The sequence below is a fragment of the Ascaphus truei genome, chromosome 14 (genome assembly GCF_040206685.1).
Source record: "Ascaphus truei isolate aAscTru1 chromosome 14, aAscTru1.hap1, whole genome shotgun sequence".
NCBI classification, from domain to species: domain Eukaryota; kingdom Metazoa; phylum Chordata; class Amphibia; order Anura; family Ascaphidae; genus Ascaphus; species Ascaphus truei.
The window spans coordinates 18,738,425-18,751,949 of record NC_134496.1 but is presented as its reverse complement, the minus strand read 5'-3'; the positions used below and the strand labels follow the sequence as shown (position 1 = coordinate 18,751,949).

The window sequence follows — 13,525 nt, the reverse complement described above, 5'->3', positions numbered from 1 at the left end:
GCGTTAGCTATGTTTAATGTGGCATGAGAAAATTACAGTGACTAGACACCTTTAATACATTTCCAATAAGCATGCAGGAGATAGCTTATCTGGGTAGGTTTTATTTTTATGATTCATTATATCACCACATGTATCATACGAGTATTCAGTTTCTATATCTCTAGAATCATTGGTTCAGGAATAATGCTATGTCTCTGATATGTATCATTATCAGCTCAGATGTCTCCAATTATATATATATATATTTCCTCTGTGTTAACGAGAACCAATAGGAATGGCGAGGTGCCTATAAATAGGGTAGGGACAGATAGTGCCAACATTAACCCCTGAAGAAGCCCTGTCGGTGAAACGTCGGGTGATTAGTGATTGGCAGCCGTGCTGTAGGAGGATTGAGGAGGAGAGAGAGAACCAGAGTGAGACTAAGCAGCTGTGGAAGTGTGCGAGTCTGCAGGCGAGATCTCGCGACAGCGGGAGGAGGACACGTGATGCGGAAGCATTCGGCGGTCAGGTACAGCAGATGCAGACACACGGAGCAGTGCGTTGAGTCTAAGCCTGCAGCAAACTTTCAATTAAGGTCAAAACTTAAAGCGGACAACTATTGATCGGGGGCACAAGCTGAGCGTGAGAGACTCAGCTTGGTTATAATCTCTCCAACGGCCCGTTTTGTACTTACCTAGTGTGAGTGTATAACCTATATGTCTATAGGGTTTTATAGTTTTTAATAAATCAGTATTACACTATATCTGTTGTCCAATCTCTATTCCTATGTGATGCCTGTCTGATACTGAGAACTATATTCATCTAAATGTGAGTGTCTCTCCTACCATCTACACGTGACACATTATCACACATACTACTCTGTTTGTTTTCCCCTCCCTTTCTTTTCTCTTTTTCTGCGCCTATGTCATTCTTTTGCATATATATACACACACATACACGCACAATAGCCACAATTTGTCAAGACATCATCTCTTGTGTCATAACAAATCTACTGATGGTATGAAAGTTATGGGTTTGGAACACATTCCGTCCTCTGTGTTGGCAGGAGATAGGGTCAAAATGCTCTCTCGTAGGGAAACCTACTGCATTTTCAAGCTTAATAGCTTGACACCCAGTGGTACCATTGTCTAGTGTCCATTTTTTCCTTCCCAGTTTGCCATCCCCATTCATCCCTTTTTTTGAGTTTCACTTACTACAATTATTACTGATAACAGTTTATATATCTTTTATTATATATTAGTGAAAGCACTGTATGCCTGTCTGCATCTCCTGTGTCCCTAGGGGAAATCTCATTGGTCCCTTGGGCCGCCCGCCCCCGCACCTCTCATTGGCCTGAGGCGGAGTGACCACACACACACACACACACACACACACACACACACACACACACACATCTCCCGCTCTCTTACCCGCCGGTCCCGGAGGCTCCGCCTCTTCCTCCCCGAACATCAGCCTCCAAGTCATCGTGACCCGCGCGCACCTCCTCCTCTCCCTGTGTCTCCCTGTTTCCCCCGCTTTCACCCCCCCCCCCCCGGCGCCGCTAAAGTCAGAGGGGGAGGGGAGCGGAGCGAGCGCCCGGGACACCCCCCACGGCTCGCAAGCATGCACCGCGCCCCCCCCGCGCTCTCCTCCCCGGGATGCCATGCGCGCACCTCCTCTCCCTGTGTCTCCCTGTTTCCCGCGCTTTCACCTTCCCCCCCCGGCGCCGCTACAGTCAGCGGGGGAGCGAGCACCCGGGACACCCCCCACGGCTCTCAATTGTGTGCACGCGCCTCGCGCCCCCGCGCTCTCCTCCCCGGGATGCCGCTGTGTTCGCTCTCCGCACTCTCCGCACTGTGACCCGCCTCCTGTACTGGCTGCATGGGTTCCCACACCTGCAGCTCTCCCTGCGGCCCGGGGGCAGCGACTTCAACCCCACGGACAGCGCCTACCGGCAGGTCAGTGCCACCCGCGACCTGTGTGCAGGGGGTGTGTAAGTGCCACGGCCTTTGTACAGGACGTGACTGGGTCTGTCCTTAGCCTGGTAGTGGGTGCAGCTCTGTCTGTGGGACAAGGTGCAGCCTGTGGCTGTGAAGTTCCCTGTGTCAGTGGGTGCCTGTGATGCCCCCCCTGCCCTTTGCCCCCCCTGCCCCTCCCTGCCCTTTGCCGCCCCTCCCTGCCCTTTGCCCCCCCGCCCCTCCCTGCCCTTTGCCCCCCTGCCCCTCCCTGCCCTTTGCCCCCCCGCCCCTCCCTGCCCTTTGCCCCCTGCCCCTCCCTGCCCTTTGCCCCCCCCACCCCTCCCTGCCCTTTGCCCCCCCCACCCCTCCCTGCCCTTTGCCCCCTGCCCCTCCCTGCCCTTTGCCCCCCGCCCCTCCCTGCCCTTTGCCCCCCGCCCCTCCCTGCCCTTTGCCCCCCGCCCCTCCCTGCCCTTTGCCCCCCCAGCCCCTCCCTGCCCTTTGCCCCCCCAGCCCCTCCCTGCCCTTTGCCCCCCCCCGCCCCTCCCTGCCCTTTGCCCCCCCCGCCCCTCCCTGCCCTTTGCCCCCCCGCCCCTCCCTGCCCTTTGCCCCCCCGCCCCTCCCTGCCCTTTGCCCCCCCCCGCCCCTCCCTGCCCTTTTCCCCCCCCGCCCCTCCCTGCCCTTTGCCCCCCCCGCCCCTCCCTGCCCTTTGCCCCCCCCGCCCCTCCCTGCCCTTTGCCCCCCCCGCCCCTCCCTGCCCTTTGCCGTCCCCACCCCTCCCTGCCCTTTGCCGTCCCCGCCCCTCCCTGCCCTTTGCCCCCCGCCCCTCCCTGCCCTTTGCCCCCCCAGCCCCTCCCTGCCCTTTGCCCCCCCAGCCCCTCCCTGCCCTTTGCCCCCCCCCGCCCCTCCCTGCCCTTTGCCCCCCCCGCCCCTCCCTGCCCTTTGCCCCCCCGCCCCTCCCTGCCCTTTGCCCCCCCGCCCCTCCCTGCCCTTTGCCCCCCCGCCCCTCCCTGCCCTTTTCCCCCCCCGCCCCTCCCTGCCCTTTGCCCCCCCCGCCCCTCCCTGCCCTTTGCCGTCCCCGCCCCTCCCTGCCCTTTGCCGTCCCCGCCCCTCCCTGCCCTTTGCCGTCCCCGCCCCTCCCTGCCCTTTGCCGTCCCCGCCCCTCCCTGCCCTTTGCCGCCCCCGCCCCTCCCTGCCCTTTGCCGCCCCCGCCATTCCCTGCTCTTTGCCCTTCCACTCCATGCCCCCTGCCCTTCCACGCCCGGGCAACGCCTAGTATGTATATATATATATCACACACACACACACACACACACACACACACACACACACACACACACACACACACACACACACACACACACACACACACACACACACACACACACACACACACACACACACACACACACACACACACACACGTTACATGCACATCCTTTATATATATCTCTACATATATGTATGTTTCAGTCATTTACAGTACTTGTTTTTGGTTGGATGGTGTATGTGGCATGTATATGTGTGTATATACATCCATGCATATAATAACAATATATGTGGATGTGTGTTTATACAGTAATGAATTTTTGCATTTTCTTATGTTTATGATTATTATTATTATTATATTTATGTTAATCAATTTATTTTTATTTATATATAATAACTTTATTTTTATAAGGTATAACATTGTATATATTTTTTTTCATATACTGTATGTATATTTCATTTCATTAATTATTTTTGTTATTTATATTATGTTACACACTAACATTTTATTTTTCTTATTTAATATATGTTTTTTTAATTTTATACATATTCTGAATATTGGTTTAAAGATTATCCTATGACTATTTTATACATACTATTTTATTTAGTTATATTTTATATATTATCAAGTTTCTTGTGGTTTATTTTGGTCTTTTTTAGGCATTCATTATTGGCTATCCCTGTAATGTACTTCTGTTGAAGAAATATAGATTTACGTTGTTTCCCCCTGAATTGACCTATCAGGGTTTGAATTAACCCTATAAAGGCTCATCACAAATTCCCTAGGACACACCCTTGAAGAAGTCGGCGCAACAGCTGACGAAACGCGTAGGTTACGTCACTGTGTCCAACAGCTGATTGTGGAGGAGAGCTGAGCAACGAGGGATGAGTGGATAGTAATATTCAAGTTCATACCGGTGAAACAAAGTGGAAGGCTGCACTTTATGTTTATGTGTGGCTGAGTCTGGCATCTAGTGGATACATCAGAGATCACACTCATTGTTGTGCAACCTCCCCGACTGAAATTTTTGGCTGTTGTGAGGGGGTGATACAGGAAGCAGGACAGCATCTCCAGTGTTACCCGGATCGGCATCACGTGGTCATCTCTAGCGTGGCATCGTTGGTGCAGCTGACGGAGGGACGCGGAGACCCCTTGGGGTTCATCGCGGATACACTACCTGGTGAGACCGTTCCATTACCCACTTCTGCCTTTATCTGTTGATGTCCAGTTATCCATGTAACAGAAGACGCCCATCAGCCTTATACTGCAACTTTATTTACCAACACCGATCCACTTCACGGCTAACCTATACTCCTCATTTGTTGCTATTTTCATTGGCTATGCATTCAAGGGATATATCACCCACAGCCTTTATTACTCCTTCACAAAACATCTATTGGACTTTTTTTGGATATACATCAATTTTTTTCTCCTCAATATATACAGGCATACCCCGCATTAATGTACGCAATGGGACCAGAGCATGTATGTAAAGCGAAAATGTACTTAAAGTGAAGCACAACCTTTTCCCCACTTATCGATGCATGTACTGTACTGCAATCGTTATATACGTGTTTAACTGATGTAAATAACACATGTGTATCAGGCTCTATAGTCTCCCCGCTTGCGCACAGCTTCGGTACAAGTAGGGAGCCGGTATTGCAGTTCAGGACATGCTGACAGGCGCATGCGTGAGCTGCCGTTTGCCTATTGGGCGATATCTCCTTACTCGCGAGTGTACTTAAAGTGAGTGTCCTTAAACCGGGGTATGCCTGTACATCTTTTGTTGTGTTTTTATATACATTGTGTTTCATTGCATACATTGTGTTTGTTTTTATCTGTTTGTCCAGCAACCAAGCTTCTCTTGCCCACAATAAATTATCCAGATTTTTTTACAGCTAAACAGGATTGCGCTTTTTTTCTTTTTCCAAATTACCTAGGAGAGGCATATCCTTCTTAGAGCTGCATCCTACTAGCCTTTTTCTCCTTGATCACTACCTGATATATATTTATATATTTCACCATAATATATTTATTCACATTCACATATATTCAGCCTTGTGCTAGTCCTAGCGCTGATTTGTTTTTGTATTTTTTTTTTTTTTTAAATATTTTTCCTTTATTGGTGTCTTTTGATGCCCTGACAGGTATAACAATCACAACATGGTAGAACAGTTTGCAAAGAAACAAATTACCGGCACATAACAGGGAGGCATTTGGAGACACACAATAAACCTATTTTCCATTTACAGTGGTGAAAAGAGAGGGGATGACGAGGGGTGGGTAGATAGTTGGGAACGACATGGGGAACAAGCGGAGGGGGAGGGGTGAGGGGAGGGGGGGAGATTGTGGCAGGGGGGGGCGCATCGGCCCTCGGTAGTAAGGGTTCTAGTGTTGCAGTAGGGCTTGCACCAGTGTCGGGGCACCCGACCCCGGCCAAGGCTCCCAGGTTCTATAAAATTGAGGCATTCTTTGCCTCAGCATGGCTGTCAGTCTCTCCATGTTCATGACCCCGTCTATCCTTGTAATTACTGTAATTTGTTTTTGTTTTTACGCATACACCCATATACACATACACTCCCCCGAAGAAGGTCCCTCTCAGAGGTCCGAAACGTTGGGTCACTTTGTGCGCTATTTTTACCTAATATATATTTTTGGATTACAACCGAGTGCTGTCTCTTCGTTTCCCATGGGATCTGCCTCTTTCTTGTACATGATTATGGGACAAACACCTACACCTACTTGAACTATCAGAGTGCCAACTGCTAGTATAACAAATCTCCAGTCCCATAAATAATTTCAGTGCTGCTTTGGACGGGACTCTCCTTTCCATAGGCAGCATGACTATCAACAGATAAACAACTTCCAACATAGGTTCACAGCTGTCCTACAAAGGTTTGCCGTGAAGTGTCTGAAGTCTCCGGCTCTGTTCCCCAGGTCTTCTGGGTAATTTGTTACATTGGTCGACTAAAGGACTTCCTTCAGATACAGTTCACATGTTAACTCCTCATCTTCTGACTCTTCAGAGTCTGAGCTCCTATTATTCAACCTGTGGAATAAAGATTCTCAATTAGTGAAAAATAATTCAATATACAAAGACACTCTATGATTTTGGTGCCTGAGGCACAGGGAGATAAAGTGACTTGCCCAAGGTCACAAGGAGCCGACACTGAGAATTCCCAGATTCCCCTGTTTCAAACTCAGTATCATTGTCTTTACTCACTGAGCCCTCCTACTCCCTGCTCTGGTACACTTTATCTTGTGAGAGACAGAGAGACAGAGGAGTAGGAAATAGTAAGCATGAAGAGATAGGAGAAAGAGGGGACATAGAACAATTGTGACTGAGGGAGCGATGAGAGGAGAGAAGAAGAGAGGTGGAAAGGGCAGGAAGAGGAGGGAAGGGAGAAGAGAACAGAGTGTGAGGGGAGAAGGAAGAGAAGAGAATGGGAGGAAAGGGAATTGAGTGGAGGGGAAAAAGGAAGAGAGAAGATAAAGAGAAAGAAGCATGAAATCAGATAGTCCCTCTTGTGTGCCAGGACTGTATTCTCCTGGTCCCAGTTCAGCTACTTTATATTCCCCATCTGACCTGCTCTCCACGTCGTGGATGGTGTCGGGGAGTGGGGAGTCTCTAGTCTCCATCAGGAAGCAGGAGAAGAAACCGGCCACAATCGGGGTGACCCCAAAGATCAGGGGGAGGATGGAAGAGGAGAAATCCCCTGTCAGGTGAAGGACGGATGCCACAGCAGAGCCCAGCCGGGCATTCATGGCGCTGAAGCCCATTCCAGTCTGTCTGCGAGGGACAGAATGATGGTGACGCTCTGCTATTCCTGTGCTGATCCCCCCACATGTAGTTCTGTCACTGTATCTGCAGCCCTCTCTGCTAACTCTATGCTGACCCTATACACAGGTCTGCCAGTGCCCCTCCATCCTGCCCTGCAGTCCTCCCTGCTATTCTTGTACAGACCACTACACACAACTGCATATCTCTCTGCTGTTCCTGTACTGATTCCCCACACTTACACATTCACTACACCTCCCTTTCTCCCAGCCCTCCCACACTGAGGTTACCTAATTTCTGTGGGGTACAGCTCTCCTGTGTACAGGTACATGCATGTAAGGGAACACGCCAGTAAAGCTTTCCCTGTCACTGCTAAGACTGTACACAGCATCTTCATGTCTGGGGGGAAAATAACAGGGCAAGGAATGAGTCCAACAGCTCTACAGGGTTCATATTACAGGCTCTGCGACTGCGAGAGCTAATTGGTCAGAGCAATAAGTGATCTCAAAGTTCTGCGAGGGCAGAATAAGAAGCTGTAAGATCCTAAGGAATGTAGTTAAGAGTTAGTAGCTCTAAAGAAGATGGGTTAGAAGCAGACAGTTTCTTAGGGTGGTATTAAGAGTCAATACCTTTACAGGGGCAGAGTTCGAAGCAGAAAGCTATTGGGGTGGGGCTAGGAGCTAAGAGCTCTTTATGAAAGGGGCTAGATTGGAGCCTAAGAGCTCCTCAGGTGTGAGGCTAGAATCTGGGAGCTCTGTGGTGGCAGGGTTAAATGCTGAGAGACCCTGTGGATGTGACTATGAGCTGAGAGCTCTTTGGGAGGGAAGAGTTCCTTGGAGGCAGTATCAGAAACCAAGAACTCATCAGGGGTGGAGTTAGGAGCTGAGAGTTCCTTGGGGGTGGGTTTAGAAGCCAAGAGCTCTTTGGGGTCCCCAATAGAAGCTTAGAGTTCTTGTGACTAGAGCTAGAGGATGAGAGTTCCTTTGGGGCAGTACTAGAAGATTTGAGCTCTTCTGGTGCACAGCTAGGATCACTACATGAGCAAGATCCTTAAGGCTTAGGCGCTTCACCTTGAGGTATAAAGCCGTAGGCCACAACCATCACCCCAGCAAGGACCAGAGACATAAACTGCATGACACGCCGTCCAACAAAGGTCATCGCCACCATGACAAGTAACTTGGCTGCCACTTCCACTCCCCCAAACAGAGCCTGGGCCAGGAAGATGTTTAACCCGAAATTCTGGAGGTCCATGCTCAGCCCATAGTAGGCAAAGTTAGTGGAAAACCTGGTGGGAAATAAGGCACTTTTAAAGCATCCATCCAAAATAGGAACAAGGTATCTCAATGACAGTGACATGTTCAATGGGAAAAAGGGTTAGTCGCACAGTTTCAAAATGACCTAATGACAGTGATGTGTTACATGGCTAAAAGGGTCAGTCCCACTTAGGAAGAAAGTGACCTGATGACCATGATATGTTTAATTAATTTACCATATGGACAGAAAGAAGGGGAGACAATACAATAAATTAATGGCAGAAGTGGCATCCATCATGTCTTAGGGACTTACCAAACCAAGATAAGGCAGAGGGAGATGCGTCTCATAGCCGGGGTGCGAACCAGGTCCATGACAGAATGAGAGGACCTTATTTCTAGAATTTCCTTATGCATCTCAAACCGTAGCATCTGCAGAATAAAAAATTTCAGAGGATGCCAGCAAATAAACAGGGTAGTAATACACGGGACTAAAAGCGATAAATAACAAAAGACACCTGGAAGGTAGTCAATAGCTCAACCAAAATCTCCATTCATCAAACCATCTTGGCCCTAGAGATATTTATTCTGTGTATTTACCTCTGCGGTCAGCTTCTCTCCCTCCTCCCACTTCCTGTTGAGACGGGCAGCCTTGCGCAGATTTTTCAAAGCCTGGTGGGGTCTGTCTCGGAGGATGAGCCAGCGTGCGGATTCTGGTAGCCACCTAAATCATGGTCAGAGGGGGTTAGGAATAAAAAACAATGGCCCACTCAAAATTAGCCCCCTCTTCACTACTGCCTTACAATTTCCCCTGTCCCCTCCAACTTTATGAAAGGTGATGCGTACTCTGAGATGCTCCAATAACCAGGTGGAACGTAGGGGAGATTGTCATCTTGAATGGGCACATACCAGGAATAGATGAAGAAGATGCAGAAGGGAGCAGAGACCGCAAACTGTAACCAACGCCAGTCTCGGATCTTGAATGCTACTGCGGCAAGCGCAATCTGTCCAAGCGAGTATGAGAAGCCAAAAAAATTCCCTGCCAGCGTCCGACCCCATTTAGGCATCCACTCCAAGACTGATGAAAGGAGAGAGCGTTATTCTACCAAATACAATTCCTAGCATTTATCCCACCGCTGACACAAATTGTCAGCTACTTTGTCTAATATAATGCAGGACTGAGAGATTATCTGAATGCCTCATTCAGCAGAGCTGAATAGCTTAGCCACTAGTGGTACCTTTTTGTATGTTTTGTGGTATGTATCCCACGATTATCACCAATTCAAAGCTCCAACGTGGCTCTTTTCTGACCTCTTCTATCAATCACTTGTAAGAATCCCATGTGTGTGTTGCTGTCTCAACACATAAAAGCTATCCTTATTAACTTTAAACAATCCTGCGACTGAGACACTCGTATTACATACAAAGAAGATGCCACTCACCCTGTTAACTTATATTAGAAATTCCGAACGTGAGACGTACTCTTATCAGATAAGAAGAAAGGGCCACTGACCCTCTGACCTTATATATCACTTTTAGTAACCCTACATAGTACAATTCAGGTTCAATATTCCCCTCGGTTTGAGATCTTACAATCTAATCTGAGAACTCACTCAGGGAGATGGTGTTGACGGTGATGGCTGACGATGCCACGCCGCAGAGGAAGCGGAAGGCGCAATAGGCATCGAAGGAGGGCAGGAATGCCGCGCAGCTGCCAGCAATGCCCATCTGGAGGTAGGACCATGTCAGGATCTCCATCCGGCCCAATCTGAGGAGAGAGCGGGCTTACCAAGGTGGGCATGGTCAGGGGTACATTGCCCGGCACCACTGGGGCTGGGACACAGGTACAGAGCCTGGCACCTCTAAGACTGACACAGTACGGAGGATACAGAGCATGGCATCTGTAGGGCTGACATAGGGATACAGAGCCAGGCACCTCCAAGGCTGTCACAGGGATAGAGAACCTGAGACTTTTGGGGCAGGACACAGAGAAACTCGCAACTCTAGGGTTGGATAGCAGAGGGTAAACTAGCAGAGTAAGGAGCCTGGCACCCCTAGTACTGAATTATATGAATAACCTTAAATCACTCACCTGTCAGCCAGACTGCCAAATACAAGGGCCCCCAAAAACACCCCCGTCATGTAAATGGCATGTGCCACCTGCTTCCAGGAGTGTTGGTTACAAACCAGGTTCCACTGCAAGAATAAGGGTGTATGTATTACAATTATAATTATTAAATAAGGAGGAGTGGCTCAGTGAGAAAAGACACTGACTGGTACTGAGTTTTAATTCCCAGTGTCGGCTCCTTGGGACCTCGGGCAAGTCACTTTATCTCCCTGTGCCTCAGGCACCAAAAAAAAATTGTAAAGTCCACAGGGACATGTGCCTGCAAAATGTCTCTGTAAAGCACTACGTAAGCTATACAAGAACATGTTGTTATTATTAATTCATTATCTTTATACATTAGATATTAACCCAGGATTGCCTGATCCTGTCCCTGTTACTCTGCAGTCAGGAGGTCCCATTATATTAGATATAAACCCTGAACTCTATCTGAGCCTGTTCTGATCATCTGCAATCAGGTGGTCACCCTACATTACATATAACATCAGGACTGTCTGAGCCTGTTCTGATAATCTGGAGTCAGGAGATAACCCTACATTAGATAGAAAATGCAGGACTGTCTGAGACTGTCCCTGAAAATCTAGAATCAGAAGGTCACACTATATTATATATACACCCAGGACTGTCTGAGACTGTCCCTGATAACTGGTCTCAGTCCTACAGTACCTCGGTAGTGATGGTTGAGGAGAATACACTCTGATCATAGGTCCACCCTTCTCTGCAAGACTCTGTACCCATCTCTCTCCAGCCCTTGACCGTTGCGTTGGGGAGAAAGTGCCAGCTCGGGGTCACTCTGTATTGGATGCACCTCTCGGGTCTCTGGTACTGGTCCAGTGGGATGAACTTCATGAGCTCTGCTCGGTCTAGATCCTTGGTGGAGTTGATTTCATGTTGCCGGGCAAGTCTGGAGGGGATCCGACAGTGGTGAGCAGGCACCGCCCCAGTGAAGTTCTGGAGGAGGTTATGGGTAGTTATCAGGGCCACAGGTACCAAAAGTAGAATGGTGTGCAATATTTGAAAACACCCAACGCCACCCAGAGACTCCAGGATATCATTGAAAGCCATGGCTGTCCAACTAGTGAGGGCACCTTCCAATCTATATCGCAAAGGGCTTTCCACGGACAGTTATGCTGATAGTCATTTAATCTTGAATTTCATCCCAAACTGGGCTAGAAGTCTACAGTGGCACCATTCAAATGTGTATCCTGACCAAGTAAAAGGCTACAATGGGTCAAGTTGTCCTGGAGATTGTTGAGAATTCTAGAGTATCTTCACCCTAGTTAGAAAACCTAAAATCTCATAGATTCGTTATCTGTAGGTTGATTGAGATACTCTGTTCTCTGTCTTCCAAACCCCCCTCTCTCTGTCTCTCTCTCTCTCTTCTCTCTCTCTCTTCTCACTCTCCCACTCTCTCTGTCCTCTCCTCTTCTATTACAGTGACTCTCGCTCTGTATTGTTTTCTCTCTCACACCTCTGTCACACCTCTTTATGTTTCTGTCTCTCTCTCTCTGATATCTCTGACCTTCTCTCTCTCCCTCTCTCTTTGCTCCCCCTTTGCTCTGCATTTCTATGAAATACTGATCCTCCCAGCGTTGGCTGATGTTCCCCTTTTCTTATCCCCATTCTTTGTTCTTTCCATAATGAAACTCCAGGAATGTCCCCAGCACCCTCAGTATAACACTCTGTCCAAAAGTGTTTTGAAATACCCGTCTCTCGCCTGGGCAAGAGAAGCCACAGCTGGCACAGCCCGGACCCAATGATACAAAGAGTTAAGTCAAAGTATTTTTGGCTCCTTTGTTTACAGGAGGAAGCTGGAAGATGCCACCACTAAAATGCTTTTGCCAACCACATGATTCTGCTAGATCAATGGTTTCTTGGCATGTGCCCAGCTCCTCCTCATGTGCCAGTCTCTGCAGCCACACACATGGCATAAAGTGATGGGCAACAGGTTATTGGAAAACTAGACTATAATCCTTCAACATATTTTCCTTCCTCTCAAAACTCCTTTTTCTTTCCAATTCCCTCTCTCGTTTCTTTCTCTATCTCTCCCTCACTATCTTTCTCTAACGCTTAATTTAATCTTCCTCCATTCTCTCTCTCTCTCTCTCTCTCTCTCTCTCTCTCGTCATTCTCATTTCTTCTTTCTTTCCACCATTCACCATTTTCTTCAGATCTTTCACTCATCTCCATCCTCTCTGTCTCTCTCTCGTCTCCCTCACTCTCTGTTCATCTTTCTCTCCCCCCTCTCTCCCACCCCCTCCTCTCACTCCCACCTCCCCTTTCCCCCCTATCTCCCCTTCCCCTATCCCCCTCTCTCCCTATCCCCCTCCCCTCTCTCCCTCCCCCCTCTTCCTTCCCCCCTTCTTCCTTCCCCCCTCCCCTCTTTCTCTCCCACCTCTCTCTCCCCCTCCCCTCTCTGTCTCCCCTCTCTGTCCCCCCTCCCCTCCCTCCTTCTCCCCTCTCTCCCCTCCCTATCTCTCCCCCCTCCTCTCTCCTCTCTCTCTCTCCCTCCCTCCCCACCTCTCTCTATCACCCCTCTCCCCTCTCTCTCTCCCCCCTCTTTGTCTCCCAGTCCCGCTCCTCATGGGAATGCTGCTTATCTGGATGAGGCTGGTTTGAAGACTGGCTGCAAAGCCCAGACAATGAAACTGTCCCACGGTGAGAATCCGGCACACGCTGTACTGTACCCTTATCCATAGTCACTGTGAGAAAGTCGTTAAATGATGTCTCCTACACTAAAACCCATCACAAGCTGGCATATTCCCCATTCCCAATAAAAGGCCCATTTATACTCATCTGAATACAGTACTCATTCAATTAAGTAGTTGTGCATACGTTTTAATTATGTTTATTTATAAGGCGCTGACATTTAGTAGGGCAGCACATAATGTAAAAGGGAGCTATCAGTCTGTGCCTCCCCCCGCAGGGTGACACAGACAGAAGGGAGCTATGAGTCTGTTCCTCCACCCGCAGGGTGACACAGGGACACAGACAGAAGGGAGCTATGAGTCTGTCCCTCCCCCCACAGGGTGACACAGGGACACAGACAGAAGGGAGCTATGAGTCTGTCCCTCCCCCCACAGGGTGACACAGGGACACAGACAGAAGGGAGCTATGAGTCTATCCCTCCCCCTGCAGGGTGACACAGTGACACAGACAGAAGGGAGC

General features: G+C 49.1%; 1 protein-coding gene across 1 annotated transcript; it reads right to left on the bottom strand.

Annotated features, from left to right (window-relative positions):
• Nucleotides 1-5,648: 5,648 nt before the first annotated feature.
• Nucleotides 5,649-11,478, bottom strand: LOC142465377 (solute carrier family 22 member 20-like). The gene is made up of 10 exons (XM_075569349.1): nt 11,024-11,478; nt 10,325-10,428; nt 9,846-10,000; nt 9,142-9,310; nt 8,833-8,956; nt 8,549-8,664; nt 8,053-8,267; nt 7,273-7,381; nt 6,791-6,994; nt 5,649-6,253 (listed from the first exon to the last, which is right to left on the bottom strand). Exons 1-10 carry the CDS (start codon nt 11,420-11,422, stop codon nt 6,172-6,174), a joined length of 1,677 nt encoding a protein of 558 aa, XP_075425464.1. The 5' UTR covers nt 11,423-11,478; the 3' UTR covers nt 5,649-6,171.
• Between the last annotated feature and the right edge of the window lie 2,047 nt (nt 11,479-13,525).